General features: G+C 35.7%; 1 protein-coding gene across 9 annotated transcripts in view; it reads left to right on the top strand.

The window, feature by feature from the left end:
* Window positions 1-27,308, top strand: part of LOC136803625 (uncharacterized) — a 72,182-nt gene that overhangs the window by 42,061 nt on the left and 2,813 nt on the right. For 7 of the 9 annotated variants that reach the window (XM_067060347.1, XM_067060354.1, XM_067060351.1 and 4 more), the window contains 8 exons: window positions 12,113-12,343; window positions 19,596-19,893; window positions 20,050-20,227; window positions 20,850-21,021; window positions 21,231-21,885; window positions 22,186-22,284; window positions 23,413-23,750; window positions 24,663-26,788. In XM_067060347.1, coding sequence (XP_066916448.1) covers window positions 12,113-12,343; window positions 19,596-19,893; window positions 20,050-20,227; window positions 20,850-21,021; window positions 21,231-21,885; window positions 22,186-22,284; window positions 23,413-23,750; window positions 24,663-26,788 — 4,097 coding nt within the window. Of the gene's footprint in view, window positions 1-103; window positions 467-2,520; window positions 2,600-12,112; window positions 12,344-19,595; window positions 19,894-20,049; window positions 20,228-20,849; window positions 21,022-21,230; window positions 21,886-22,185; window positions 22,285-23,412; window positions 23,751-24,662; window positions 26,789-27,308 lie in introns of those variants that run through there. The other 2 variants (XM_067060349.1, XM_067060352.1) reach the window with 2 other exon arrangements.

The following is a 27,308-nucleotide window of genomic DNA, read 5'->3' as shown; positions in this document are numbered from 1 at the left end:
GGAGTTATAACTTGACATGGGGTATTGTTTATATAAGGGGGTACTACTGTATAGATAGGCAATGCAAGATACATCTCTTTCCGTAGTTTTGAAGTAGTCTCTCTTCTGACGTTTTGAGAGACCGGTTGTTTTGATAAATCGAAAGTTTTCCTTCCATAACTAATATCCTGTATTGGTAGTCTGTGATTGGTTACATTTGATAAATACTCGAATCCTATTGGTCAAATAATGCGAACATTCGATTGCCATTGGTCAATTTGATTTGGAAAGTCATTTGATTGGATGAACTCGATTGCACTAATAATTTTGTCAGTATTTGTTTCTTTGTTGACCCGGAAATTTTCGACTGAGATTTTTTTCGATTGAAAAAATAATGCAAAGACGTTTAGTATTTTATCCATATGCTGGTGGTGGTGGTGGAGCCGCCGCTAATGTCGAAAATTATCGGTGGTTCAAACAGCAGCAGGTATTATTGGATTCAATTTTCATTGGGAATTTCAAATTATAATTTATTCTGGTTTATCTAAATTATCATTTTCGTTTTTGGATGGCTTCTCGCTTCGTGAGACAGGGGTGGTTTAAGCTTACATTAGGGAATGACTTTATGAAACTGAATAATTTGGGGGCGTACGGGACTTCGTAATACCGATATACCGATCACTTTTTAGCTCAATTACCGATATACCGATCGATTTCAATATTTTGTACCAACATCCATATGGAGATTTTCTAGACTCCCTTTCCCTTGTATCTCTTACAAATTTCAATGATGTATCAATATCCCCCAAATAATGGTAGTGAAAAAAATCTTCATGCTTCAGAATCGCCATAAAACTTTCCGGAATAACTGAATCATCATGACCTCTGCGTGGATGCTTGTTACGATCTCAGCATGTGCGCTAGACAATTTTATTGTTGTCTTTCCAATTCATGATGGTGCCGAAGTACTGTTTTTTTACGAGAACATCAAATGAATGTTCTTAACTTTTGGAGTTTTAAGTCTAAAGATGTTCATAAAATGTTGTAATTTTCGCCATTTTTATGAGTATTTTTGTCCATTTTTCTCAGAAATCGGGTGTTTTAGAGCCTGCAAAGCCTTTAAATGTTCTTAGCTTGTGTTCTTAGTATTTTATTGGCCATCGAAGCCTTATATTCTTATAAAGTTTGTTCTTATAAAAACACGTTTACAGTAATGAGTATTAAACGCTCCTAGTGGAAATTTGAACAAAGAACCCATTTTCATGTTCGAATTATTTGTTATTAGTTTGATGTCATCGTTTGTTTTTTCTTAAATAGGGAGTTCAATATTTATCAAATAAAGTCTGACCGACATCTTTCTACATGTCAGACCATTGTCAAACGTCAAAGTTAATAAAAATTGACGAATTAAAATGTCGTTTTACGAGGTGCCAAATATTTTTGCTTGGAAATTTTGAATTATGTATTGGATTTTTTAACACGGAGGGGCTAAATTTTTGAATGATGACTATATTTTCACGACTGTGTAAGACTTTGAAACTTCAAAATACTAGGTTAAAAGGCTTTAAAATGTTAAGTTTGTAAAAGGAAATATCTCAAGTCCTTTCGACAGAACGAAATTTTTAAACTTTAATTTATGATAGGGTATATCCTGTTCGAGTGTTTTGATTCCTGTCTAAGGGTCCTCCTTACTTCCTTGATTCAGTTATTTTACCCTTACTTTGCCATAATCTCTGTCAACTTTGTACCATTTTAAAAAGGTTTTGTTTTTGAACAATAGTGATATCGTTTGCTTACTCATCACTTTTAATTCACAAGGTTTTTCACATTGGATTGACACGGATGTGGAGCAAGATTGGTCAGAAAAAGGAAAAGAAAAACATTTGTTTTGCTTATATCAGCACAATATATAACAATAGGCAAACACTGTCCTGGTATGAAATATGTGTCTCATATGAAACGGAAACAATTATGTATAAAAATAAAACCCGGGGGGGGGGGGCAGCTGGGCAAAAGGACCGACGGGTATCTGCGGGTCCTAAGGATACCTTTTCCAATATGTTTAAAATGCACTGTAAAGGTCGGAAAAACTAGAGATGCACTGTAAGGGTAGAAATCTTGACCAAAAATGCTAGAATTTTGACCATTTTTTGCACGAAAGGGATTGAAAATTTGGGGGAAAATGCACTCTAAGAGTATTATTTTCACTGATTTTTGCTGCACTGTAAGGGTGTAATTTTAAAAGCCAATTTTTGGCCCGCACATACCGTCAGGTCCGCAAACCCATATTATTCAGTCGATTAGAATTAGGGGCTTGCTCATCAAATGTGTGATACAGGGGTGGTCGTTATGATTCATCAATCATTCGATATTTGTTAACTAATAATTATTATTGTTAGCAATATGAAAGCAAAAGGGAGGGGATCTTAAAACAAAAGAATTACTATCTCTAATTAAATCAAAAAGGATGACATCATTACATGTAATAATAGTGTATCATATTTTCAATGTTTGTACTGTCTTATTATTTTCTTTCATATCTGATAAAAAAATCAGAAAAAAAGTTATGGGGATAGTTGAATTTGGAAGTTTTCGTTGCTTATTCAGGGCGTAGTGACAAGTAAGTAAGCTGCTTTCTTGTTTTTTATGGATCAGTTTTGAAATTCATCTGGACTAACGCTAAGTATATTGCTTTACAGGGCAAGCACACATTTTTTATAAGTGTTCTTAAGTTTGAAGCCATTTAATCTACATTTGTTCTCATTTTTAGTGTTTTCTCGGTAATTTAGTAAAATGTCCTAAAAAAATTGCTTATGTTTTTGAGTTTTTTAACGTCTATCCAAGTTTTGTAACGTTTTTATCTTCTTAGTCTCTGAAGAAGCAATTTCTTGCCTATCCTTTCTCCTTCGAAAAGAAACGTTTTCTACTAAATGAAGTGAAGCTGTCAAGGGAAAATTTACTTTATTCAAAGATTTACAGGGTTCTTCTTTTTGATCAAATATTTTTATCCTGGTCCATTGTCACGTGACAAATATTTTCAAGTATAAACAAGAAAATTTTCAAAATATAAAAAATCAAAATATTATAAATTTCTAAAGTTTTCTTCCTTAATATGTAACTATTTTTTTGTTTCCTTTTAAGCAAGTTTTTATAAAAACTAACCACACCTTATTTCAATGCATTCTCAAGTGGAGGGGGACGTAAGATCAAAGTTTTCAGAACTTCCTTTGCTACCCTATAGGATTACTTGTATGAAGGACAAAAACTTAGTAAAATGTAAATGCAAGCTGTTTAGCCGTTAGAGAGAAGAGAAGAACATTTTTCTTATAAAAAAAGAAGCACCAGTCATAAAGTTTTGTTCACACTCTCGTGTTACACACTCTACGCGCGATTCACAACGAAATCAAAAGCTCGCGGCCGCCACTCGAAAAAGAGAAATCTCCTTTTTCCCTTGTGGAAAGTCTCAAAAGTTTTTCTTTCTTCCTTTGAGGGGAAAAATCTCATACTTTAGTGTCATATTTGGATTAGAAATTAATTTTCCATGTCCAACAGTATGTTGCCACTTTTCTTTTAGTCTTTTAGTCACTGCGTAAAACAACACAACACGCCACGCAGATTTTTCAACTTTTTTTCGTGTCGCTCTAGAATTTTTGATAAATCTTATGAATAAGCTCCTGAAATGAATTGGAATGAGTTCTGTATCGTGTGTCTTCAATTATCCTACTTAAATGTTAATCATTATTTTTTAATTATATACTTTTTGCTATCTTTAATTAGTCTTTTAAGTGTAATTCTTATATTCGAAAAAATTGAGGAAATAGTTGATCTTTAGTCGCTCACGCTGCCATGGTTTGAAATATTTGTTTTTGTTTTGTAGAAGATTTTTCGGTAGAATTTGTGGTATACTGATTTTAGAGGATGTTATTTTTGCTGAATTTTAGAGAATACCGATCGATTCACACAACGCTGTTTCAACGTTTACTGTAACTAAAATTCACAACGTCCATATATATGATATTAGATGAACGTTGAAACAACGTTATTTGCCAGCTGAGAAATTTTGACGGAGAATGTTGAAAAATCACAAATAAATTTGATCGCTCTCCGATTCCGTTAGCATTCTTTCTGGTTCTTTTAACAACCCCCCCCCCCCCCTTAATAGTTTTTCCTGTTTAGATTTTAGGCCCAAACTGCAAAATTTAGTCAAATAGGAATCTTACAGCCTTTGAAGATTACAAAATATTGCATTATCTTTGACGAGGACAAAAATTTCATACATTTCATCAATCGAAATAATTTTTCTATCAATTAACCATTTTAGGACGGTTTCAACCAAAAGTAACAGAAAACAAACATAAAAACACAAATTAAGAGTAAAAAAAGAAAAAAAATCAAACTGTGATAAAAGCCGGTAAAGTCGCCGGCGTCTAGGCTAAGGATAGATATTTCAATGCATTTATAGAAACTTGAACTATACCCTAATCCCTAGGTTATTGTTGATTTGGTCCAATGAATTGGTTGTTTGGACTATAGGGACCCAATTTACCCCAATTTTTCCTTGCCGCCGTCTGTTAAGCTTGTTTGTTTATGTTTTGACTTGGGCGCTATTTCGAAGGACAAGTTGTTTAAAAAAACCATTCGCTTCCGCGTTTGGCTTGTGTAGAGACTTATAACTTATAACGCACGGTTGATCTTTCAATGAAGATGCCGGGCCGCTGGTAAAGCTATGTGTATAAAAGGCTGAATAGTTGACAAGAATAACGTACTTTTTATTCGTTGAAATGTTAGAGACCTGTTTCTGGGGATATAGCATTTTATGGCTCGAATAACGATTAGTTGTTTTGGTGGTTGATGTTTTGAGATTTACCGTATCTGATTCTTGGCGAAATATTGGTACTTATCGGCGATCCAAAAAATATCAGCAATCTGATTGGTTAAAAAGAGTACAATATATCTTGTATTTTACATGTAAAAATATAAATTATTATCCATATAGCGGTCATTAAGTAAGCCATTAAAGATTCGAACGGCGGGCGGTATTGAAAGGTTCTATGACTCAAATAGTCATACCCGCGCTGAGAAAACTAAAGCGCCAGGCTTCAGAGGGCTGAAATATTATTAACCACCCTGGTTATAGGGCGATAACCTCATTTGCGGCCCGCTCATTGAACTTTATTGAAGTCGTTGCATTGAAGCGGTGAGACTAAACCGACGTCAGAAAAAAACACTTTTTGTTCATTTGCGGCCCGCTCGCAAGGATACTCAAAACTTGTTGAAGTCATTGCATTGAAGCGAAAAGACATGGCTGACGCTAGAAAAAAACGTTGTTTGAATGTCCGATATGGATAATAATAGTAATAGCGTTAAGCTTTCGTTCGTTGTTGTCATTAATTCTGCCCTTGCAGTTTGATTATTAGCCCTCTAGTGCCATTTGCGCCCTCCGCTTCGCGTCGGGCCCAAATGACACTCTCGGGCTAATAATCAAACTGCGCGGGCAGAAAATAACAACAGCGACCTCAAACTGAACGCTATTGTTATATTGACGAAAAGATGTTGTTGCATTGTAGCGGTAGAAGCAATCTAACGTCACTTTGCTACAAAAGTGTCCTCCAACACAAAAAGTGCATTTTTTGGGTCACCGGTAAACCAGTTATCAGACATTGTCCGATAACTATTACATATGTACTATTACAGCGGAGTCTCTCTAACTCGAACCTCTATAACTCGATTGTCTCCCTAACTAGAACAAGTTTAGTAGTCCCTTCAGTTAACATAAACCTTACTCGATATCTCGAAATTTCCTTAATTCGAACAAATTTGAGCTCCCTGTGTGTGTTCGAGTTATGAAGAATGAGTACACGTTTTTTTTTTTTTTATAAGGAACCTTAACTTTGCTCTGAACCTGGAGTTCCTTATTTTTACAGAGAATTTCAGTCTCAAAGTTCCTTATCGAGTTCCTTACTACATAGGAAATTTTGAACTTTTTGCCCCTTGAAAGATCAAAATTTGGTTAAATTAGTCCCAATAAGGTACATTATTTTCAAATCCACTTATTCTCACCCTGAGCAGTTCCTTAACAATTCCTTATTTCTCAAACCATTTTCAGCCTCGAGTTCCTTATAAACATGTTCCTTATAAAAAAAAACAACGTGTAGTAAAGTTTATAGTGACCATGATACACTTTAAATCCTTTACGGTCTTGGATAGAGTTTAAATCTTCATTGGTTTTCAAAATGATCTCGCATTTTCTGTCGTCAAAAAGTTGACTTAAATTTGACGAGTTGTTGAGTGTTGAAAGAAGAGAATAAACTTCGAAAAAATGTCAACAGTTTGTCAAACTCCTTGAGATATCGTGTCTTTCTAGAGAGAAAAAGTTTCGCTTTAATTTGCATGTTAAGTTGCCAATGGGCAGTCACATCATTTGAACATTAAACTTGTCAAAAACATCAAAAACCCTTTTTGTATTCTTTCGTTTTTGTTCATGAAAAGGAAGTCCAAATGGACAAAATTTGTTGCGATAAATGTTGTGCTAAATGTCAGCAGAAATAAATCATCAGTTCTAAGTATATATCTTCGGCATAGGCCAACTGCATACTAATTTCGACCTGGGCATCTCGATTTTCTATTATTGTGAACTGCATACTGTAAATTTAGATTTGTAAATCTGTAAATGTTTCTCCAAACTTTTAGATGATTGAAAAATATTAACCCAACTTGCTCAGAAATTAGCGTGGATGGGAGACTTTGCGATGTGAGGAAGTTCGAAATGATTATGTTCATAATGCTTTATCTTTTCATTTACGTTATATGGACGTTCTTACGAACCTTAGATAGACGTTGAAACAACGTTGTATGCCAGGCAGAATAACTTGATTATTGGACAATTTCCAAATAACAGAGAAAATTTATTGAATAAACCGCCTTTTCCGTACTATATCTTTTGCGGGCACCCATTTAATTCTTTAGTGCCTGACGTGGTTTAGTGAGGGTACCTATTCTTTTAAAAAAGAATTTAAATTTTCAATAGGCGGTACTTTAATATAAATGGGAACTCATTTCTTCAGAGTAATTGCTTTTTCATTAGTTAGCGTAGGTCAACAAATTAGCATGATTACAGTAATTAGAAACTTCTTATTTTTGATTCTAATACGCTAATAAGCAGCCATGTGCCTTGTGTTTTCTATGATTTCTTTATGAAGTTTCAAACTTCTTTTATAAGAAAATAGGAACAATTTTTCCAAATTATTTTACTTTTTGCTGAAAATGATTCGATGTACGATGGAACTAAGATTTTAACCTTCTTCCTTCACTTTTTCGATTCTTTATTTTAAAAAAATTTCCTTAAAACTTCACAATGAATATGTCAACCATGGAAAATAACGTAATATTTTTGTTTTGATCACGTGATTAAAAAACTAAGTTTGCAACTGTTTACTAAGACAGATACATGGTAAGCCAAGCTAATCCTTACGTATAAAAATGCTATTTTCAAAAGGGTTGCACATCTCTTAATCTAGCTCAATTAGAACTTGTTTGCAAACCTAGCCGTCATGTTTTTCAGTTAGATTCACATTCAAATCTCTGTTAAATCTTTCTTAATTCGTTACAAGCTCAGAGAAGCTGGGTAAGGTCTCTAGTTACAATCGTGCAGCTTGTTTTTTTATCAGTGTTTTTTGATCAACCTGTAGTTAAAGTTTGTCTTGATCAAAGATGGCTTCAATGACGGTAAACTTATTTTTTACGATTTTTTAAATAGTAGTAAGTTAAGAGTTTAGGTTGAGCATCTGTCTACGGCGGCGAGTAAGGTTTTGGGCTCAAACCAAGCCGAGTCATACTAAATATCGCAAAATGGTGCTTAATACCTCTCAGCTTTATAATCAGCTACTAAAGAGAAGAATCAAGGGTAAGTGAAGAAATCCAGGGATGGAGTGACACCCTCCCCTACCTTCGGGTAGACAGCTAAAGAAAAGGGGCGTCTTCGAGTCACCCTCGACTGTGGTTGCAAATTTACTTGAACGTTCATAAAACGTTAATTGATGGGTGCTGTTTGACATTTTGTGCTTGCGAGCAATGACCTTTGCATTCTCTTATTTCTGTCAGTTTTATATGCTCTTTTAAAGAAATATACTTGAAGATTTAACAGGGGGGTTTCAGCTTCTTCTTTCATCAATGGTATTGCTTTTAAAAAGTAAACTTCCAATTCCATTCCATAACAGTTTGGTAAAAAACCCGACTTTTTATATACATTCTAAAGTATTTTTTTGTAATAATTTCTATTTTCTACCTTTTCCAATAATTGTGGTTTTTAAAAAAAATTGTGTGACGTCATGATGACATCACAATAGAGAGATGGGGTGTTTTATCAAAACTTTATCAAAGAACAAAAGATGTCGATCCTCTTTGATGTGTTTTGGAGCAAGGGGGTTTTAAGAATGATGAATTTTTCACTACTGTACGTGTGTTTTACTTCAGTGACTGGCTTTTTTATCTTATCGGAAAATTTCGGTGAAGTTTTTTTATGTGTGTATGAGATATGAAATGTTTTTTTAGTTTGGTTTTTTAAGATGTGTGGAAATGTCATTTCAAGAGTTGAGGCTTTTCTTCATAAAACCGTATTTTGGCGTATTTCTTGTTAGCGTTCGTTGGTACACGGTAATGAGTTTTGAAATGTCCGTATATTTATCTGGTACAAATGTAACAGAGGGTATCTGTTACTAGATAGCTTAAAAGCCCGTGAGGTAGCTTTTCGCATAAAGCTGTCAATCATCTTTGAGGTTGGTTTGAACCCTGCACGTGGACATTACAACTCGAAATGGAAATATGTGCGCAATAAAGCATCATTCACAACCCTGTGTCTCAGACCCGCTGGGACCCCAGCCCCACTGGAAAATTTGGTGAAAATTTCGTCCCCGGTGGAAAAACTCCAAAAGCACTCCAAAACCATCCCCACTGGATTTTTAACCTTGAAACAATAGAATTCCTTTCCCCATTTGGATTTCAATAGGAATTTTTATCCCCACTGAGGGAAAAAGTTCCACCGGGGCTGTGAGACAGGGGCGTGTTTTCAAACCCACAAATGGGATCAAGTAACTGCACTAGCTTTAATGAATATTTAAGCCATCACTTAAAACCTTCCTTTGGATTTTATCAAAAGGAAACGAGCATTTTTGACATATCGAAACTTTTGGCTCGAGTTAAAAAAACAAGAATCATTAACCCTTTAAGTGCCGATGTCGTATATATACGACATGGGCTATATAGGAGGGCGAAGCCCTCCTGTAATGCCCAGTTTGAGTTAGAAATCGTTATTTTTGGTCGAACTCGTAGGAATTAGATTGTCCTTTATGGTCAAGCAAAAAAAAATTCAAAAGTGAGTCTTTCCAGCGAAATTTTAAGCAAAAAAGTCAAAAAAATGCAAAAAATTGACAAAAATTCACTTTTTTGAGATTCTGACCGTTTTTTGACTATTTTTGGTCAACGAGTGATCCAAGAACCTCCAAATTTGGCCCTGTTTTACTTTATTCTGTCTTCTAGTGAATTGATTTGAAATTTTACCACTGGGCACCTTTTCATCAGTTCAGTCAGGTCCGCGCAGCGGGCCTGACTGCTTTAATTCCCTAACCTACCCCCCCCCTTGGCCGCCGCCCACCACGCCCTTCCTAAATCGGGCGGCGCCGAAGGCGCCCAAAAGAAAGAAGAGACTCTAAGCTATCCAACGAGCTATATACGAGCTTCTAATTCCTTCTAGATCAGGAGATATAAGCCCTTAAAGTTTGAACTAGCGATTTTTTAAAAAAAACTTAGAAAAAAGGACCCTGGCACTCAAAGGGTTAAGTATCTGGGTTGGGTAGAAGGTGGTACTAGACAATTGGTATTTTTGGCATTGCTCTCAACTCTCATCAAACTAACCAAATGAAAATAAATAAGCCTTTGTATTTTTACTGCTAATTTATGAAATTTCCAGTATCGTTGCCAATTCTACCTTGACAAACGAAAGGATATTATATTCTAAGCTTTCTATTTTGGAAAGAGTTTTGTGCGACGGTCTGTTTTTGTGTGTCTCGGGTATGTAGTTGTAAGCATTTCAAAATTTCGATTTTCTCAATGTCATGGATGTTATCATAACGTTAGATGAATATTGAAAAAACGTTTTGTACCAACTGAGAAACATTTTGGTGCTCTAAAAATGGATACGGATATTGGCAATTGATTGAAATTTAGTCATGGGTTTACATTGTTTGTGGCTTGGACGGCGGAATTTATATCAAACTTTTGTGATACAAATTCAAAGGGGACGTAAAGTCTAAGTATATGCTTCATTTTTGTCGCTTAGACTAACTAAGTCACTTGGCTCCAATGTTTTACAGAATTATCAAAATGTATTTCCTTTTCAATACATGTATATAGGTTTAATGTGCCTACGTTTCCTTTTGACAAAATATGATGAATTTTAAGTCAAATTTAAACAAAATATAGTCTTTACTAATATAAGTTTGTCATATTTGATGGTATTTTGAAAATTTTCATAAGCTCGCATTCTTAATGCCAGATTTTGAGTCATCTGGTATTTATCAAACTTCAGCATAATTTTTTCCATTATAGCGTATTATAAAGTTTGAGTAAGTTTGACTTGAAATCTAAATTTAGTAACATTTATGAAAATTAGAAACATTTGAGTCATTTGCGCTTCTTGTTATGTTTTAGGTCCTATAAAATTAGGGTAAATATTTTTGAATATTTTTAAAAAATATTGAAACTTTGAAAATAACAAAAAGTTACAAACTGGTTTAAAAAAATTATAAGTCTATATTAACTAATGTCAAAATGTTAAAAATCTTTTATGTCATTTCCAGTCCACTTTATAACCTAACACCCTATATGAACATTTTTTATTTCCTGTTTTGATAAGCGAATTATTTCCGCCCGCGCGTTCAAAACATGATAAGAGGTGACATATTTCATGAGAGTACGTCATTTAAGGTGAACAACTGTTTGTTAGAGTGACGCGAGATGAGACTTTACACTGTATCTTCTGTATGTTACCGTTTTATATTTTCTTATAATGATGATCAAGAAATAAGTCATTTAGTTATTACTAAGAGTTTAAAGAAGGTTTATAACATTTTTTAAGCTTGGTGTATCATCCTAGTTAAGTCAGTCAAAGTCTTTATGAACAAATTTTAAAGTGTGTGAGGAGCCTTTGTCTTAAAGTATACCTTAAAACGCAGCTTTAATTCTTTACGACTTATACGCACACGCACGTACAAAAGAGTTAGAATAACGTTATCAAGTGCATGTATTTTGACTGTGGCATAGAGAAATCTTCTGGATAGCAAAGCGGTATGGCAGTATTAATCTTTGTGAAGTTTGCTAAAATTCGTACTTGAAAAACTGTTGGATTTGATCATGTAGGTCACCTTTAAAAAATTTTCATGTTTGAGAGAGACATTTGTGAAAATAGAGTCACGGGCTGTGATGTAACGTTTTGTAACTATCACAGCTCATTTATCTATGTACCGATAAAGTTAGAAGTGTCATAGTACTGTACTGTTTTGTTGTGTCCTTGCCTGCAAACAGACTTGTTGTTTACTGTTTGTCTGGCGTTTTTGTTTTGTTAAAAATGGAGTCAGTCTCCATATTGCATGCATCAAGTTTAACTAGTCTCTTGTGTTGGCTTGCTCTGTTTATTAAAGTAAACAGTCTTGACTTTATATATAGTCTGTTTGTTGGCTTTTTTAGATTACTTTTTTGGCTGCCTGACTTTTTATACGAAGTAGTCGTTTTATACTGAGATAGAATCAGAATTTTGCTATGAAATAAGGATTTATTGGTTAATATAGATTCAGTAGAGTCTTTATTACTCGAACCTCTCTAACTTGAATTTCTCTTTAACCCGAACAAGTTTTCCTGTCTCTTCAGTTAAAAATACCCTATAACTGTTACTCCATATTTCTAAATTTCCTTAACTCGAACAAATCTGTGTTCCCCATGCTTGCTCGAGTTACAGAGGCTCCACTGTACTTTCAATACTGTATTTTTTTGTCTCTCTGACTATATGTCACGACTCAGTTTGGGTTTAAACAACGATAGCAACGACCACCATTAATCTTTCAACATTTTGATTTCGTTTCAGATGAGCACAGCAACAACACAACAACAATATACACAACATTATCAACAATATTCTTCAATACCTTCAACACATCACAAGATGGATTCAACAAATCCCAATCAACAAACTTCATCCATGAATAATGTACAATGTAGACCATGCCTTAATCGGTTCTTAGAATTAAGGAATCAAGCCATCAACAGAATGACAATGGAGTATCAAAAGATATGGACTGGCCAAGGAGTACCAGCGGTAAGATTTATTTATTTATCCTTCATTTACCTAGCTGGAACAAAACGTTGTTTCAACGTTCGTTTAACTTTGTATGATTCCTATGGGCGTTAGATGGGCGTGAGTTTGATGATTTACGCAAGTATGTTCCTTTGTTATAGGTTTCAGTTGAAAATTGGTTCTAGATTAAGGAATTTTTTGTGGTTTTGACAGTGTTGAAAATAAATAGACTCTTTTCTCTCGCTACCCCAATTTCTACAAAGGGCTCTAAATTATGGTTCCTTAAAATTAAGTGGGATGTACGTTCCAGTTTAGTATGGCAAGATTCGGATATGTTTTTGTAGAGAATTCGAACTGAAAGAGATTTATTTATTATGTAGTCCTTGTAATTCACTATAGTAATTGTTTGGTTTTAGTCTGGATTGTGATAGTGCAAAGTCGATTTTTGGTTTCACATTCTAGCTATAGAAATTGATAGTTACAGAGAATTCTCTATATAACTCGAATATCTCCTTAACTCAAACAAGTTTTAAGACCCTTTCAGTTAACAATGCCCTATAAACCTCCATATCTCGAAATTCCCTTAACAAATTTGTCTTCCCCGTGCCTGTTCGAGTTATGGAGGCTCCATTGTAGTTATTAAATAAGGTCACGAGCCGTTTTGACGTTAAACAAGTGCAAGAGAGAAAAAAACGAAGAAAAACCTTTGATAGTTTTGTGTTACTTTTATAATATTTTTTGGCAGGATTTGTTCTATCTTGTTTGAAGTAGTGTTTCAAAAATCCTAAGTAGAGTTTACCCTAAAAAGTGTCACTGCTGATTGAAAGAAAATATCTGTTTCAAGTTCTTATCCTCAAGCCTGTTGTAATGAAAGCATTTTTTAAGATGAAACCAAAATTCAGTTTCAGTCCTTTATAAACTGCAACTCTTGCAGAGGACGCAATTTTTTTTTTCGAATTATGGAGTACTTGAGACCCCATGGAGTAGTAGAAAGTAATAGGTTTGTGGCTTGAGGAGTAGTAAGCCCGGGGGGGGGTAAGGTTGGCGAATGAGGGGTATGTGCGGACGGGACCTCCGAAAACCGACCCTTAAAGAGACTGATCTTTGCTGAAAAGGTGACCCTTAGAGAGACTTTTTGAAATTTTTTTTAAAAAGTCATACCCTGGAAATTAAAAAATTTCCTAAAAATCCTGAATTTTCCGACCCTCAGAGAGACTAATTTAAAACTTTCTGATTTTTCCGACCCTTAGAGAGACTTTGAAAGGTGAAAAAACCGACCCTTACCGTCTGCACATACCCATCATCCATTTTTGCCTAAGTACCCCCCCCCCTGGGGTAAGAGACCGTGCTCGGTTTACGAAGTGATTCGAACTATAGAGAATCTGTTGTATTCGGGTTAACGCCAATAAAAGTAAAGCTCTTCCAACCTCGTCCCCGTGTATTCCAGGCTTTATATACGTTACTGATAGACGCCAGACAATGCCAATGTATTATCTGGCGCTATCAATAGGCATCAAAAAGCTGATGATACACAGGGAACGGGGTTGAAGCTCTCCTTCAAACAAATCAAATTGGATAATACCTAATATGGTTTAATAATTTTATTAACCGTTACAGGTCTATTTTCTCAAAGATTCTGTCACTTCTTTCCTTAATTCTTTGAGGTTTACTTTTTTTAAACATTTTTTACAAAACGGTGATTTTTAACCAGACTATCCTTCCCGTCTGACCACTGAAGATTAACATTTTTCATAGCCATTATAAAGATTTAAAGAATGAAATTCTGAAATTCTGATCTTAAGATCGCATATAAATGTTGGGATGAAAGTTTCGTTTGCAGATTGAAGGTTAATTAATCATTGACTATGTTTATTTGGCTCTACCATAAATCTTTAGGCTCAGATTAAAACTATTATTTAACTCAAATCCACGAGTGTGTTGATCTTTTCAGCCAAGGAATAACTATTTATGTCTACTTTTAGACTAAAAGGAGATTGACTGCTTTAATCAAGTAATATGTAGTAGTCTTTAGTCACAAGGATTATAACAGACACAGTGTGTACCAAGCCTTATTTGTTTTTAACGCTTCATTTACATTAGGATCTTTAATTTAGGATTCTGTTTACATGTTAAATGAAAGTTTATATCTATGAGATTTTTTTATTTTCTCAGGGACTACTTTTTATTGTTTCACGTCTGTAGTTTTGTTTTAAACGATTGATAGATCAATTTTTTTGTTCTAAATGTAGAAAATATATGAAAACAGAAAAGTATTAAATAGAGGGACATCATGCTGGGTCAAAGGAGACTTTGGCGTCGTAAAGGCTAAAGTATCAAGTTTGATTCGCTGTAAGGAGTATCTGTGAATCAAATCTCTCAAAAGTATATAGAGCGTATTTTGATGAGAAGGAAGGAAATTTTTCTCTAGAGACGAAAAAAAATTACAAAATTCGTTTTATAACCGTCATATTTCTATCGGAGTTGAGTATAAATTCGGCGCGCAACGACAAGGACTTCCATGTATTTTTTACGGTTTTCGAATGTTGCAGGAAATTGACAGGAATGACAAATTTGTTCTGGCTATAGAGAGGTTTATTAAAAAGAGTTTTGTGAGCTTAAAACGGGAGATTTGAGTTTTGCTAGGACGAGTAAGTGTAAAGTACTTTCATTTTTGGCGGCTTATATTAGTGGGGCGTACGTGATTGTTAACCCGAAACACCGAAACACCGAACAAGAAAAAGGGCTAATACCGTCACACCGTCAAACCGGCATGCTCCTCTTAATACCCGGTTCCGTCTGGAATCCAAAGTGTTGTTGAAATTTTGTGTCAGCTGTGAGGTATTTTTCTGAGTGGTACACGCTTTTTTTGAATAAGAATACACTTTATAAGAAAATGGCCAAAAAATCAAGATAATGCTAAGAATATCACCATCATGGAATTTGGCTACTCAAGCTAAGAATACCATTTTTAGAGCATTTTCGATTATAAATTGCCAATTACCCCAAAGTAAGGCTCACTACTTTCACGAACATGCCATTTTATGCTTGAGACGTATGTACTAAATGATAAATCTAGTCTGAATTAGGATCCTAACCTAAGAATGTTGTAAGAATATTTTATGATGATTTTCCCTAAAAAGCTAAGAATATTCATGATGAAATGGATTTACACCATTCTTATGCAAAAAAGCGTGTAGGTAACCTGTCACAGACAATGGACATGGTGTATGGAATGGTTATCAGTGTGGCGTATCAGGCACTAAGAGTAGAAAGATTGACCTTTTCACACTCTTGCTACTAATTTTAGACCATAGGATAGACTTGAGTTTATTTTGAATGGGATAGCCATGCGGTAAAACACAACTCAAAGACCAAATCAAAACATTCCAAAAGTGAACATATTTGTGTGTAGAGTATAGAGAGCCCCTATTTTTCTCCTTTGACAACGCTCTCTCTCTCTCCCTCTTGTATTTTATTTCATCGCGACAGTTACGTGTTTATGTTAAAAGAATTTCGTTTAGTGTTGGACTGGAGTTTGTTGTCATTTTTGAGTGTTCTGTTAGTTTCTTACAGGTTGGCCGAACTAACTTTACAACCATTAGAAGAAAATTTCATTTCGTTTTTCATAGACTGGAGTCGTTTATTTTTCGTAGTAATACAGTGGTGTATTGGTGTTATTTGATAATACGATAATTGTTGCTGGATAATATCAGTTTAAATTAACTATAGTCTACAATTATTTTCTGCTTATTCTATGTATCGTCTAGCATGCACTACGGCAGCATACTAAATGAATACATAGGGCTCAATTCTGAGACTGTTTTTTAAAGAATTCAATGGTTTTGTTTAAAGGTGCAGTTTATTTTCGAAATCTTCTCTCAAAATTTTAGTACGCTCTGGTAGATAGGAAGGTTTTTAAAATCTGATCTAGAGATTGTCATTATTTGTACCTACAAACCGTCTAGATTTATTTTAAAGGATCTAAGCTTGACTATTGACTATGAAACAAGTTGTAATAGTGGGACGGTACCTAGGAAATGCATTAGCTTCCGATATTATGGTTTCATAAATTGACATTTCATGACTTGCTTCAACTTGCATTTTTTGATGAATTGGATTCAATGCCCTGGTAAATGTAGATAATGTTGCAACATTAAGTGTCCCTATATTTTTGGTACGGAAAAGGTTCTTGTCTGGTCTACTAATAAAGCAGAGCTAGCTTATCATTTTAAGTTTATTTACTTATGAGAGGGAGTTTGTGAGAGTAGCTAGCTGGCAAAAAATATCGCTTCAATTTTAAAATAGTTTTATATGGACGTTGGATTGGCCCCGGGGGGGGGGGTAGGGGTACTAGGGCAAAATGGGTTACGGGGATGCTCCGCTGGTCAGGGTACCTTTTTTAACCCCCACGAGTCCCAGGTAGGGTCGCAAAAACACCAAAATAGAAAAATCAGTCCCTCGTAGGGTGCCTATTTTTGAAAATTTGGGGAAAAAGTAGAAAATTTCAGTCCCATTCAGGGTCACTTTTTTCGCAAATTTCGAGTCCCACGTAGGGTCCATTTTTCGAACCTCAGCGGAGCACACCCGTCGGTCGAAAAGGGTAGTACCCCCCCCCCCGGGGATTGGCCCTGTTTTGCCGTTATGTAACTGCTAGGGATCAACTGCTCAATCTTCATTTAGACACCCCTTTCTTACAGACGCAGTAGGATTTTTTCAAGCCAGTTGGGATAAAAATAACGGACTGAAACTCGATGGGGATTGGTATTCCAATATTTTTTATGGCTGGGGATTTCAATTCTTTTGTTTCCAAGTCAGAAAATTCAGTAGGGATGGGAAAGATAGCATAATATCTATATCTTGTAGTGAAGTTTGGTTCATTTGATTATTTTCGGTGGAGACAAAAATTGGAGAATAATTTTCTACGGGGGACGATATTTTGGCCAATTCTTTTAGTGGGAAGTGTTAAGTGAGTCTGTGAGAAGGGGTGTTTTTAGCTGTACTATCAATGACTACAGTACTTTCATAATCACTGGAGCTCGTATAAAACGTCATAAAAATGTTCATATAATGTTAGATGAATTTGGAAACAACCTTGATTGTTAATTGGGAGCTTTGCAGAAAGCGAAACATCTCCATAACGCTAAAAGTTGGCTTTGCTATGGACACTTTTGCAAGCTATTGACTAGATTATGGAGAATTTGACATCATAAGCTGACAGTATTTACCAAACTTGATGGAGTTATCGCCAAACTTTGAAATCATGCTGTCATTAAAGTTTACTGTTTGCATTTAAATGTACAATAGTGAAAAGAATAGTAAAAATCTGGTAAAATAAATATGTTTTAGGCCTAGAAGTTTTTTTTATAAGAGCATCCAAATTTTTCCAAAGCCTTGGGATGTTCTTAACCTTTTGAGTTTTTTGTCTAAAAATGTTCTTAAAACGATTTTGTGAGTGTTTCTGTGCAATTTCCTAAAAAATTGGTTGCCATAGATTCCAGTAATATGTTCTTAACTTGTTCTTAATATTTTGGTCATCGATGCAGTGTGTTCTTATATAGCTTGTTCTTATAAAGAAACGTTCTTATAAAGAAACGTTCTTATAAAGAAACGTGTAGTAGATAACCTCAGAGAAAGCCAACAGTTCCAAACAAATCAGCAACAAACACATAATAGGAGGGGCTGAATTGAATAATAGAGAAAAGCTAATAAGGTAACAAGCATAACATATAACATTATGACAAGATAATAGGGAATTTTGACAAGTAAGCAAATGCAACAGTAGTAACATAAAAAAAGCTTTTTAGTGTTTACTTGTTGACATTTACTCAGTTAAATAGTGAAGTACTCACAGCGAGAGAGATGTGGTACTAAATGTGAAAGAGGATTTCTTGATTTTCTTGATTTCTTCATATACGACTTATGCATATAACTCACGCAAAAAAAGATTTTTCTCTTTTTATTTTGGCTTGGAGAGGACTTGCATGTTCGCTGATCCTCGAAGATTAATTTTTTTGTGTTTTTTAATTTTTGAACCTGTCACTGTTCTTGCATTTAGTTATTAGTTGTAGTTAGTCATGCAAAAAAGTTAATCTTGCTGATATAGTGTCTTGAGGTGCAGGCTGGTTTAGGCAGTTGTATTGAAGTTTTTACAAGATGCTCACATAATTGGTTAAAGTTTTTGTTTGAATAGTTAACGACCAATCCTATGACAAAAATTCTTGTAAAATGTTCAACTTGACCCGATTTAGGCTACAAAAGCCAAAAAAAAGTTTGTTCCATCCAGATGTTTATTTTTGGTCTTTGGTGGAATTTGTGTGTAGATAGAACTTCACTAACGTATGCAATGCTGCAACCTACAAATCTTTTCCCTTTTGCTTAGTTTTCTTAAGCTTTTGGAAATAGCTGGGTGTCTCAGCTCTATTTACTCTTGTTATATCTTTATCAAGTAATTACCTTGGGATCATTTACATAGACACTTTGTTTTGAACTTGTTTAATATGCCTAGCAGACTTGTGTATGTCTGTAAAGCCTTTTGGTCTTTTTTTTTAATTAAAGGTACACTTGACTTTATGTCATATTGCTAAATTTGGTCTCTGAGATCGATTGAGAGACTAAAGGGGTTAAAATAAAAAAAGGATTTTTCTTTCCCCCTTTTTTGTTGTATGTTTGTTTGTGAATGTTTTGTAGTTTGAAGGACATTAGTATAGGTATGTGATTTTTTATCATATTGTTTTTTGGAAGTCAGTTCATTTTGTTTTTGTTGTTTGACGAATGTTCATACTAATTGTGGAAGTTTGAAGTGCCATTATTTATTGCAATTTTATAAAAAGACTGGATTCAAATTTGTGCAAGATTGATTTTGGTTCGGCGTGTCTTTTTTAAATACAATGGATTCTCCATAACTCTAACATGCCCGGGAATCACAAATTTGTTTAAGTTGACGAGATTTCGATTTACGGAGTAAGGTTTACAAGCCATTGTAAACTGAAGGATACTTGTTCGAGATAAGGAGTTGTGAGTAATAGAAGTTCGAGTTAAAGAGACTCCACTGTATTTTATTATGTCCGACTGATGTTTTTGAAATATCCAAATTTGAAAATTGATGCAATTTCACTTTTATCTATGTTAATCTGGTAACGTTGCTCATCAAAACAATTGCATCATTCAAATTTTAGGAGTTCGATGCCAAATACCAAGTATAAACCATGCAACTCTTTACTGTGACGGACACACTCCATGTAATATATTTCCCCTTTCTCTCTTATCTTTTTAGATTGATAGCTTAAATCATCTCGTCTATCAAAGCTTACGACTCTCAGACCATGAATTAACAGGGACAGTCAACGGTAAATGTTTATATTGTGATTCACATGTTGAAACGTTAAAAAAATCCGCACTGGAGGTTGTTAAAACGCAATTTAATCCGTTTCTGAGGAACATGATTCCATATAACAACGACACGAATAATCTTACGGCAGCCGACCAACAACAACAACAAAGCATGCTGGTTGATCGCAATGTAACGACGCGCGGTGAATCAACGGATACTTTTAACGGATATCGAGTACCAGGTAAGGAGGTTTCGTATTATTTTCGTAATATTTTGTATCTTTTGAACCTTGCTCTTGACCTTACTCAATACACGCCTTTTGCAGGAATTTCGTATTTAATAAGTCCGATATTTACCCAAGTTTTTATGAAAAAACAATTTACGTTTCAATCTCTAGGGCTAAACAATACTGTTGGAGACTCGCGTTCAAATGACGTCACACTTCATCAATACACTAATCTTCACCAACCAGATATGGGCAAATCAACAACCAACCAATCAGCTCCCTCCAATACAACTAATCCGACCAATCAGAATTCGACACGATCAGCAATGACATCTCAGTTCTTCGTTGAGTAAGTGTATGAGCATTATCATTTCTTAGTGAATCTATTTCAGATTATCTGTTTATCCAATAAAAGTGCTCAATGCTAACAATGATAACAGAGCTGTATGCTTTCACTGAATTTCACTGAAGGTTACCATCTGTATGGCCTGAACCTTTATGATATTTACTTAACTCGTTTCCATTACTCAAACTAGTATCTTGCAACCAAAAACCAACTCATAGGTTACTGGTATATTTTAACTAACCCTAATTCCTTTAATACCTTTTGTAAGGGGGACGACTCAAAGACACTTTTCAACTTGATCTTCTTTGATCTACATTTAGAATTGTAGGAATAAGTCTTAAGACCGCAGTCGGAGGTAACCCGAAGACCCCAATTTCAATAGTCTTCTACCTGAAGGTAGGGGAGGATGCCACCCTTTCTTCCTGGATTGCTCCACCTTTCCTTGTTCATTCTCTTTAACTGCTGAACACTAATCGTAGATGAATCAAGTACCATTTTGCTGAGTCCGGGTGGGAGTTGAACCCACAACCTTGCGCACCTTAGCTGAATGCTCTACCACTGCACTACTGTACCTGATATCAAAAGACTTACGATTTATTTATTCCGTTCTCTTTTATTATCACAGGGCAGCGAAGAAATATAATGTCCGAAAGAATCGTTCATCTTCATCTTCAAAACACAAGAACAAAGAATCAAGTTCCTTGTTCCCAACCAACTTCACTAACATGCTGAAACAATCATCACCATCTAACCCACCCGGTCTTTTCAAATATATGGGGCGTAGAGTTGATGGCAAGGTTTGTAGATTAAAAATATCGAACCTAGATGCGTACTAGTAGATAAAGGGCAGTTTTTTCAATCTTAGTTCATCATTTGGGCTGTCTTGAATCTGAAATGAGATTGCACTTCATTTAAACACCAGCTGTTCAAAAAATACCAAGCTAATAAAAATATCCATATTATTTAAATTTGTATTTTTAACCGTTTTTACCTTCTTCGTTTCCAGGTCTCTGTTATGTTACGCGTCCAACCTTCCATCAACGACCAATCAGATAACTCGCTCATCGAAATCGATCTTCGTAAAAAACAAATCTCCTTCTTACAACCCAACGCCCCTTCATCAACACCCTTAGACGCCAATCAAGCACCACCGCCCTCCCAACCAAAATATTTTGGCTTCGACAATATTTTTACACCGGAAGAACGACATGATCGAATATCATCTGGATCTCTATTAGACGTCCTACACGCTGTTATTAACGGTGGCGACGGGGCTCTAGTCACGTATGGAGGACCGGGAACCGGAAAAACACGGACCATGGTCGGGCAAGATGGTAGCAGCACAACGGCCGGTATTTTACCATGCGCAATAGCATGGTTATACAGTTTAATAGACGATTGTAAACAACGAACGGGCGCCCGGATCTCCATACGGGTTTCCGCAGTCGAAGTTGTCGGACGTAACGAAGAGTTGAAAGACTTATTAGCAGATCAAGCATCTGGGACTGATAGTATAGACAGTCATAGTGCGTCACCTGGTATTTATTTACGCGAAGATCCGGTAGGCGGGATAAATTTGGAGAATGTGAGTGAACCACAAGCAGCTAACAAAGAAAAAGCGGGCTTTTATTTGGATGCAGCTCTGGCTTCCAGATCAGCTGGTAAGTTCATTGGATAACTTCTGACGTGAAACAAAATTTTTATCAACGTCGATCATATAACGTTGGATAAACGTTTCTAGGGTGTGATTCTCCCCTAGGGAGATGACGGAATTTCTAATGGGGGATTTCTAATAATAGGAAGCAAATCATTGAGATCTGTAGTATCTTTCATATATTATATGTGTGATTGGTTCGAGATTATTATTAGTGTTGAAATTCCTTATTGATGCTGGGAGGAGTTTCAACCATCTTCAAGTTATTACTATTCATCTGATTCTAATTTTCGTTTTATTTATATAGAAAAAGACAATCAAGGAGTGACGCAGAATAGCCATATGATCTTCACTTTCCATATTTATCAATATCGCGTGGAAAAAAATGCAAGAAAAATCCCGTCAGGTAAGTTGTTTCGTTTGGTATTTTGTCCTGCTTTTTGATTGGTTGATTTTCCTTAGAATGAAAGGTTTAAAGTTTGCCTTTCCAATTTCTTTTTCACTATCGGGCTCGTAATATTGACAAACACGTATTGAATTTTGGTCCCGATTAATTTTACTTGTTACTTTTCCTCAACGTATATTACAAATTCAAACGTACATTTCAAAAGTACATATTATAAAGAAACTAGGTCATCAGCGTTGCTCGTGGACCATAATCCCTGTAATCCCAAAGTGAATTTAAGATATAATTGGTTAAGTAGTAGACGACAGACGTCTTGAAACAAACTTGTAACCTTAACTTTCATTCAAGTGCCTCTTTAAAGATTAAAGAAAAATACGCGAAAATATCGCGCGCTTAAGCTCTTGAAATTACAAGTGTTTTTCTAAACTAAGAAATTTGCGTTCACTATTTGTGTTTATTTGAGTCATTGACAAACTTTTTGGCTGTGTTTATTGAAAGTAGTCACTAACTGACATGTCACTATTTCCTTTCATAAAGAACATGAACAAATAAAGACCCCTTGTTTTTGACCAGCACACCAAACATAGTGAATGTCAGTCAACCCTTCTTGAATGTTTGTTAAAACGATAACTTTAAACATCCTGGTGTGTGTCCGTTAGCCATGTTACTTTCTATCACTTTCTCTCTCCGTCATTTTGAATTTGGTATCCTAGCTAGCACCATATTTGTACGTAAATATCTCTTCTGCGTGAATACAAAACGAGCGCTGTATTAATCTTTACCCTCCAACTCCTAAGTTTGTTTAACGTAAATTTGATTTTGGCATTATAGTAATCAGGATGATCAGGGGTAACGAAAAAACAAATTGTAAACGATCAGAGCCTCCGATTTCAAATATCGCAAAAAAAAATGAATGTTATAATTATTCTATGTCCTTCAGTAAAGAAAAATAATTGAGAATATCATGAGAATAGTTATAGCCTGAAAATCAAGAATACCGAAAAATAACAACTGCACCAAACCAGTTTGGATTCTATAATCGCTTATACTCACTCACGCTTTTTTGTTTTCCACTCATATCCAAAATTGACTTTAGTCCTAACCATTCCACAATATTTATTTCACTAGGTTCAGTACCGCAATACTCAGGTGGGCGATCCAGGCTACATTTGATTGATCTCAGTTACGTCAACCAAAATTTCGAAGAAAAAACATCACAGCCTAGTCAAGCACCTAGTCATGCTGCGTTGGGTCAAATTATGATCACCATGCTTAATGGAAACAAAAAAGTCACGTTGTTCAAAGACAGTAAAATCTCACGACTTTTACGTGACTCTATTGGTAACCAAACGTGCCGAACAACCGTGATAGCTCACGTTTCTGCGGAAGAGAAAAGCGCACGAAAAACACTTCAAACGCTGAATATCACGCAGAAAATTCAACGCAAACGTAGAAAAAGAAATAAGGTACGTAATGACGTAGTAGCGTAAGTACGTGGATAATCTTCAATCATCAAGGGAGACCCTTTAACTGAACTTAGTACAATAAAGTCTCTATAACTCGATAGCCCACAAGAAACACAAATTTGTTCGAGTTATATGGAAGTTTAAAGTAAAACAAACAGGTTTTATAAGGAATGCGGTATGTTTACCTAAAGGGATCAAGTCTATCAGCAAACTTGTTCGAGTTAAGGAGATATTACAATCTACCTTAAAGGAAGAAATTTGGGCGGGAATTTAATTTGGCGGATGGCCAAAAAAGTTTTTTCAGAGGGAATTTAATTTGGCGGATGGACGAAAAAAGTAAATTTGGCGGGAATTTAATTTGGCGGTCGCTTAAAAATTTAACCTTAAGATGGCGTCAAAACAGCGAAAAAATAGCAAAAACACCTTAAAAGAGATCATATTTTCAAAATGTTTAATTTAGCGGGAATTTAATTTGGCGGATGGCGGAAAAAAGAAATTTTGGCGGGAACTTAATTTGGCGGATTTCAGTCAAATCCGCCAAATCCGCCAAATTTTCTTTCCGCCAAAATTTCTTCCTTTAAGGTAGTGCTGATTTGGAAATCTTTTTGCTGATTCGTTTTTTTGTCTCAGTCATTTTGGTTTCTATTGCGTTTTTAAACGGAAATAAGGTGCTTAGCATGTATTCCCTTTTATGAGGTATTTTTGCGGACATTACCATGGTAACTAAAATAAACACTTGCATGTTTCAGGAAAATCCGGGAAATCCGGAAAAATATGAAATGCAAACAAACTTACACATATTTCAGAAAGTTTAAAATTCCAACCAACTGAAAAAAAGATGATTGACTTTGGGATGTTAATTAATCATAAATATGGCTTCCTTATAATACTGTTTTATTTTTCGTCCCATAGAACTATAGCAGCTCATCAGACCAAAGCTCGTGTGATGAAGGAGGCAAGCCAAAATTTCGCGTGCAACACCCTCTTATCTCAACACGTGCAATCGAAGACACTTACAATTGTTCTGATTACAATACATCATCAGCCGGCGAAGATTCCTGTGACACAGTTATCTATATGGGCTCGTCAGGCGGACACTTAAGTGATCGCGATTTAACGGATAATGAACGCCCACCTTCGCCGAACACAATGAAAATTATGAAATTGAAACTTTCTTCTTCTGAGGATGAGAATACGGATACTGGTAGTGATATTATGCCATGTGCAGATTCTACTGAAGATTTGAGAATGAGATTAAAAACATTGGAAGAGTGTGAAGAAAAGACTAGCTCACAGGCTCCACTCTCTCCGCCTCCTTCTTTGTTGATAGCTAAAAAGCCAATCGCTCCAATCGAAAGAGCTGTAAATGTTGTTGCGCCTCTCGTTGTCAAAGAAACGCCCATCATTGAAGAAGAGACCACTCCCAAAACGCCCGATATGACGAAACCTTTAACGCCCCCGCCACAAACCGCAGAAGAAGTGAAACGTGAGATCAGTATGACTTTCAACGCCCAAGATACAACGCCCAAACAAGAAGCCGCCATGGATTTAGAGAGAAACGTTAGTGAAAAAGACTTACGTAACCACGAGAAAAGAATTGAGAAACTTTTAACAGACTTTAACGCTTTAAGTGATGATGAGGAAAATTCAGTCGAAAAACAAAACCGTAGAAATAATTCGTATACACGCGGTGACGGCTATTTGTCTGATGCTGCTACGTCACTACTTCGTAACTTCCGTAGAACAACGTCAACGAGTTCCGCTAGAGACGGTTACATTTCTGCACCGGAATACTCTAAAAAACCGGTTCAGATAGTTCGTGGAATGGTCCGTAAACAAACGAGCCTCGACGAAGAAGAAGTTATTGAAAAACTTAAAAAACTGAGTAATCAAGACGAAACAGAGAAGGAAACTTGTCTCGATGATATTCTAAATAATGTCAAAACAAGCACACCAAAATCGGACTTATCGAAGCAACCAACCACGAATGATCCTTTAAAAATACAACCCTTAACTGTCGGTCGTTTTTCGTGTATACGGGAAGCATCAAACGGTGAGTCTCCAAAGCTTGCTCCACAAAAGAATCTATCTGGAATTGCACTTCAAGAGATTGACGAAACAGATTTGTCGAGGGAATGCCAGCCCAGTACTAGTCGTGTCGAGGAAGAACCGACATTAAACGCCTCTACTGATATTGCTGGTCGACTTCAGAACTTAAATCATATAATTACCGTATCCTCGGTACCAAACTTCTCGGTTGCTAAGAAACCTTCTCTTTCCAATCTTCCATCATCACCGACGATGCCTATTCGTCAAAATCTGTCACGTGATTTACTCGAATCAGTCAATAAGGATCGAATGTTTAGTCCACCCAGTTTCGAACGCTCGTATTCGCGTGAAGACACAATCAGTGTGGTTTCTGCATATGAGAGTGACGCCTACGATTCTGACGCCCTTGCAAGTCCCGCCCTTGGTGGAGGGCGATCTGGGCGTAACCCAACTCGTCTGAGATATCGTTGGTCGACGGTTTATGAGGAACCCGAAGATAAAAAATCGGAGAAACACAAATCCCGAAAACCAGTCGTGGATGGTGAAGGAAAACCGGCTCGTGTAATCACATCTCCAAAATCTTTTGCCAAAAACCAACACCAAAACTCTAAGAACTCACTAACATCTCGATTCACAAAATCACCTAAAAATGAAAAGAAATCATCAGAAACGCCAAAATCGCCTAAAAAATTATTTTCCTCGTCATCTTCATCAAAAACAACGGACATGCCGCTATCACCGAAATCTGGAAAATCGAAATTCAGCATCTTGTCACCAAAATCGGAACGGAAAAATAAGAAATCGAACAGCGGAAATAACCATTCGCCGGATAAGCGAATGTCCGGATGTAGTGAAGCAAGCAGTGGATTGGATAGTGGTATTCACAGTCAGACGTCTTCATTGAGAAGTGGCGAAGAAATTAAAGTTGATGATAGCACGATTGTTAGGGAAGAAGTTCGATCAACCAAACATAAGTTATGGCCATTTGGGTAAGTGAATTTTACAGTCCAATGTTGCAACTTTTCCATAATGCGGAAATCCGACTAGCTAAGAGACAAATACATCATTTTCGTCTAGCCAGTAAGAGGGTTTTTGACTCAAACGACAATCCTAAGATTTCCGTCCATGCTCACAAATACGCGGTTGCAATACTGTACTGTCAACTCTCTCTAATTCGATACACGTTTTTTTTATAAGAACGTCAAAAATTTTCGAAGCCTTCGGATGTTCTTAGTTTTTTGGATTTGAAGCTTCTTATTTTCAGCATTTTTTGAGCATTATGATGTAATTTTTTAAGAAATTGCATGTTTTTAAGTCTCCAAAGCCTTAGTATGTTCTTAGAATGTTCTTAAATTTTTGGGCCTCGAAGCTTTATGTTCTTATATAGTTTGTTCTTATAAAAAAAACGTGTAGCTTTTATTATTCGAACACCTGTGTAGTTCGAACTAAAGCATTAGTGTGCTCAACTGGAAAATTGTATAAAATACTATGCATAGTACGAATATTTAT

The sequence above is a fragment of the Clytia hemisphaerica genome, unplaced genomic scaffold, assembly GCF_902728285.1.
Source record: "Clytia hemisphaerica strain Z4C2 unplaced genomic scaffold, Clytia hemisphaerica genome assembly, whole genome shotgun sequence".
NCBI classification, from domain to species: domain Eukaryota; kingdom Metazoa; phylum Cnidaria; class Hydrozoa; order Leptothecata; family Clytiidae; genus Clytia; species Clytia hemisphaerica.
The sequence above is the reverse complement of the archived record's forward strand: the minus strand, read 5'-3'. Positions and strand labels throughout refer to the sequence as shown.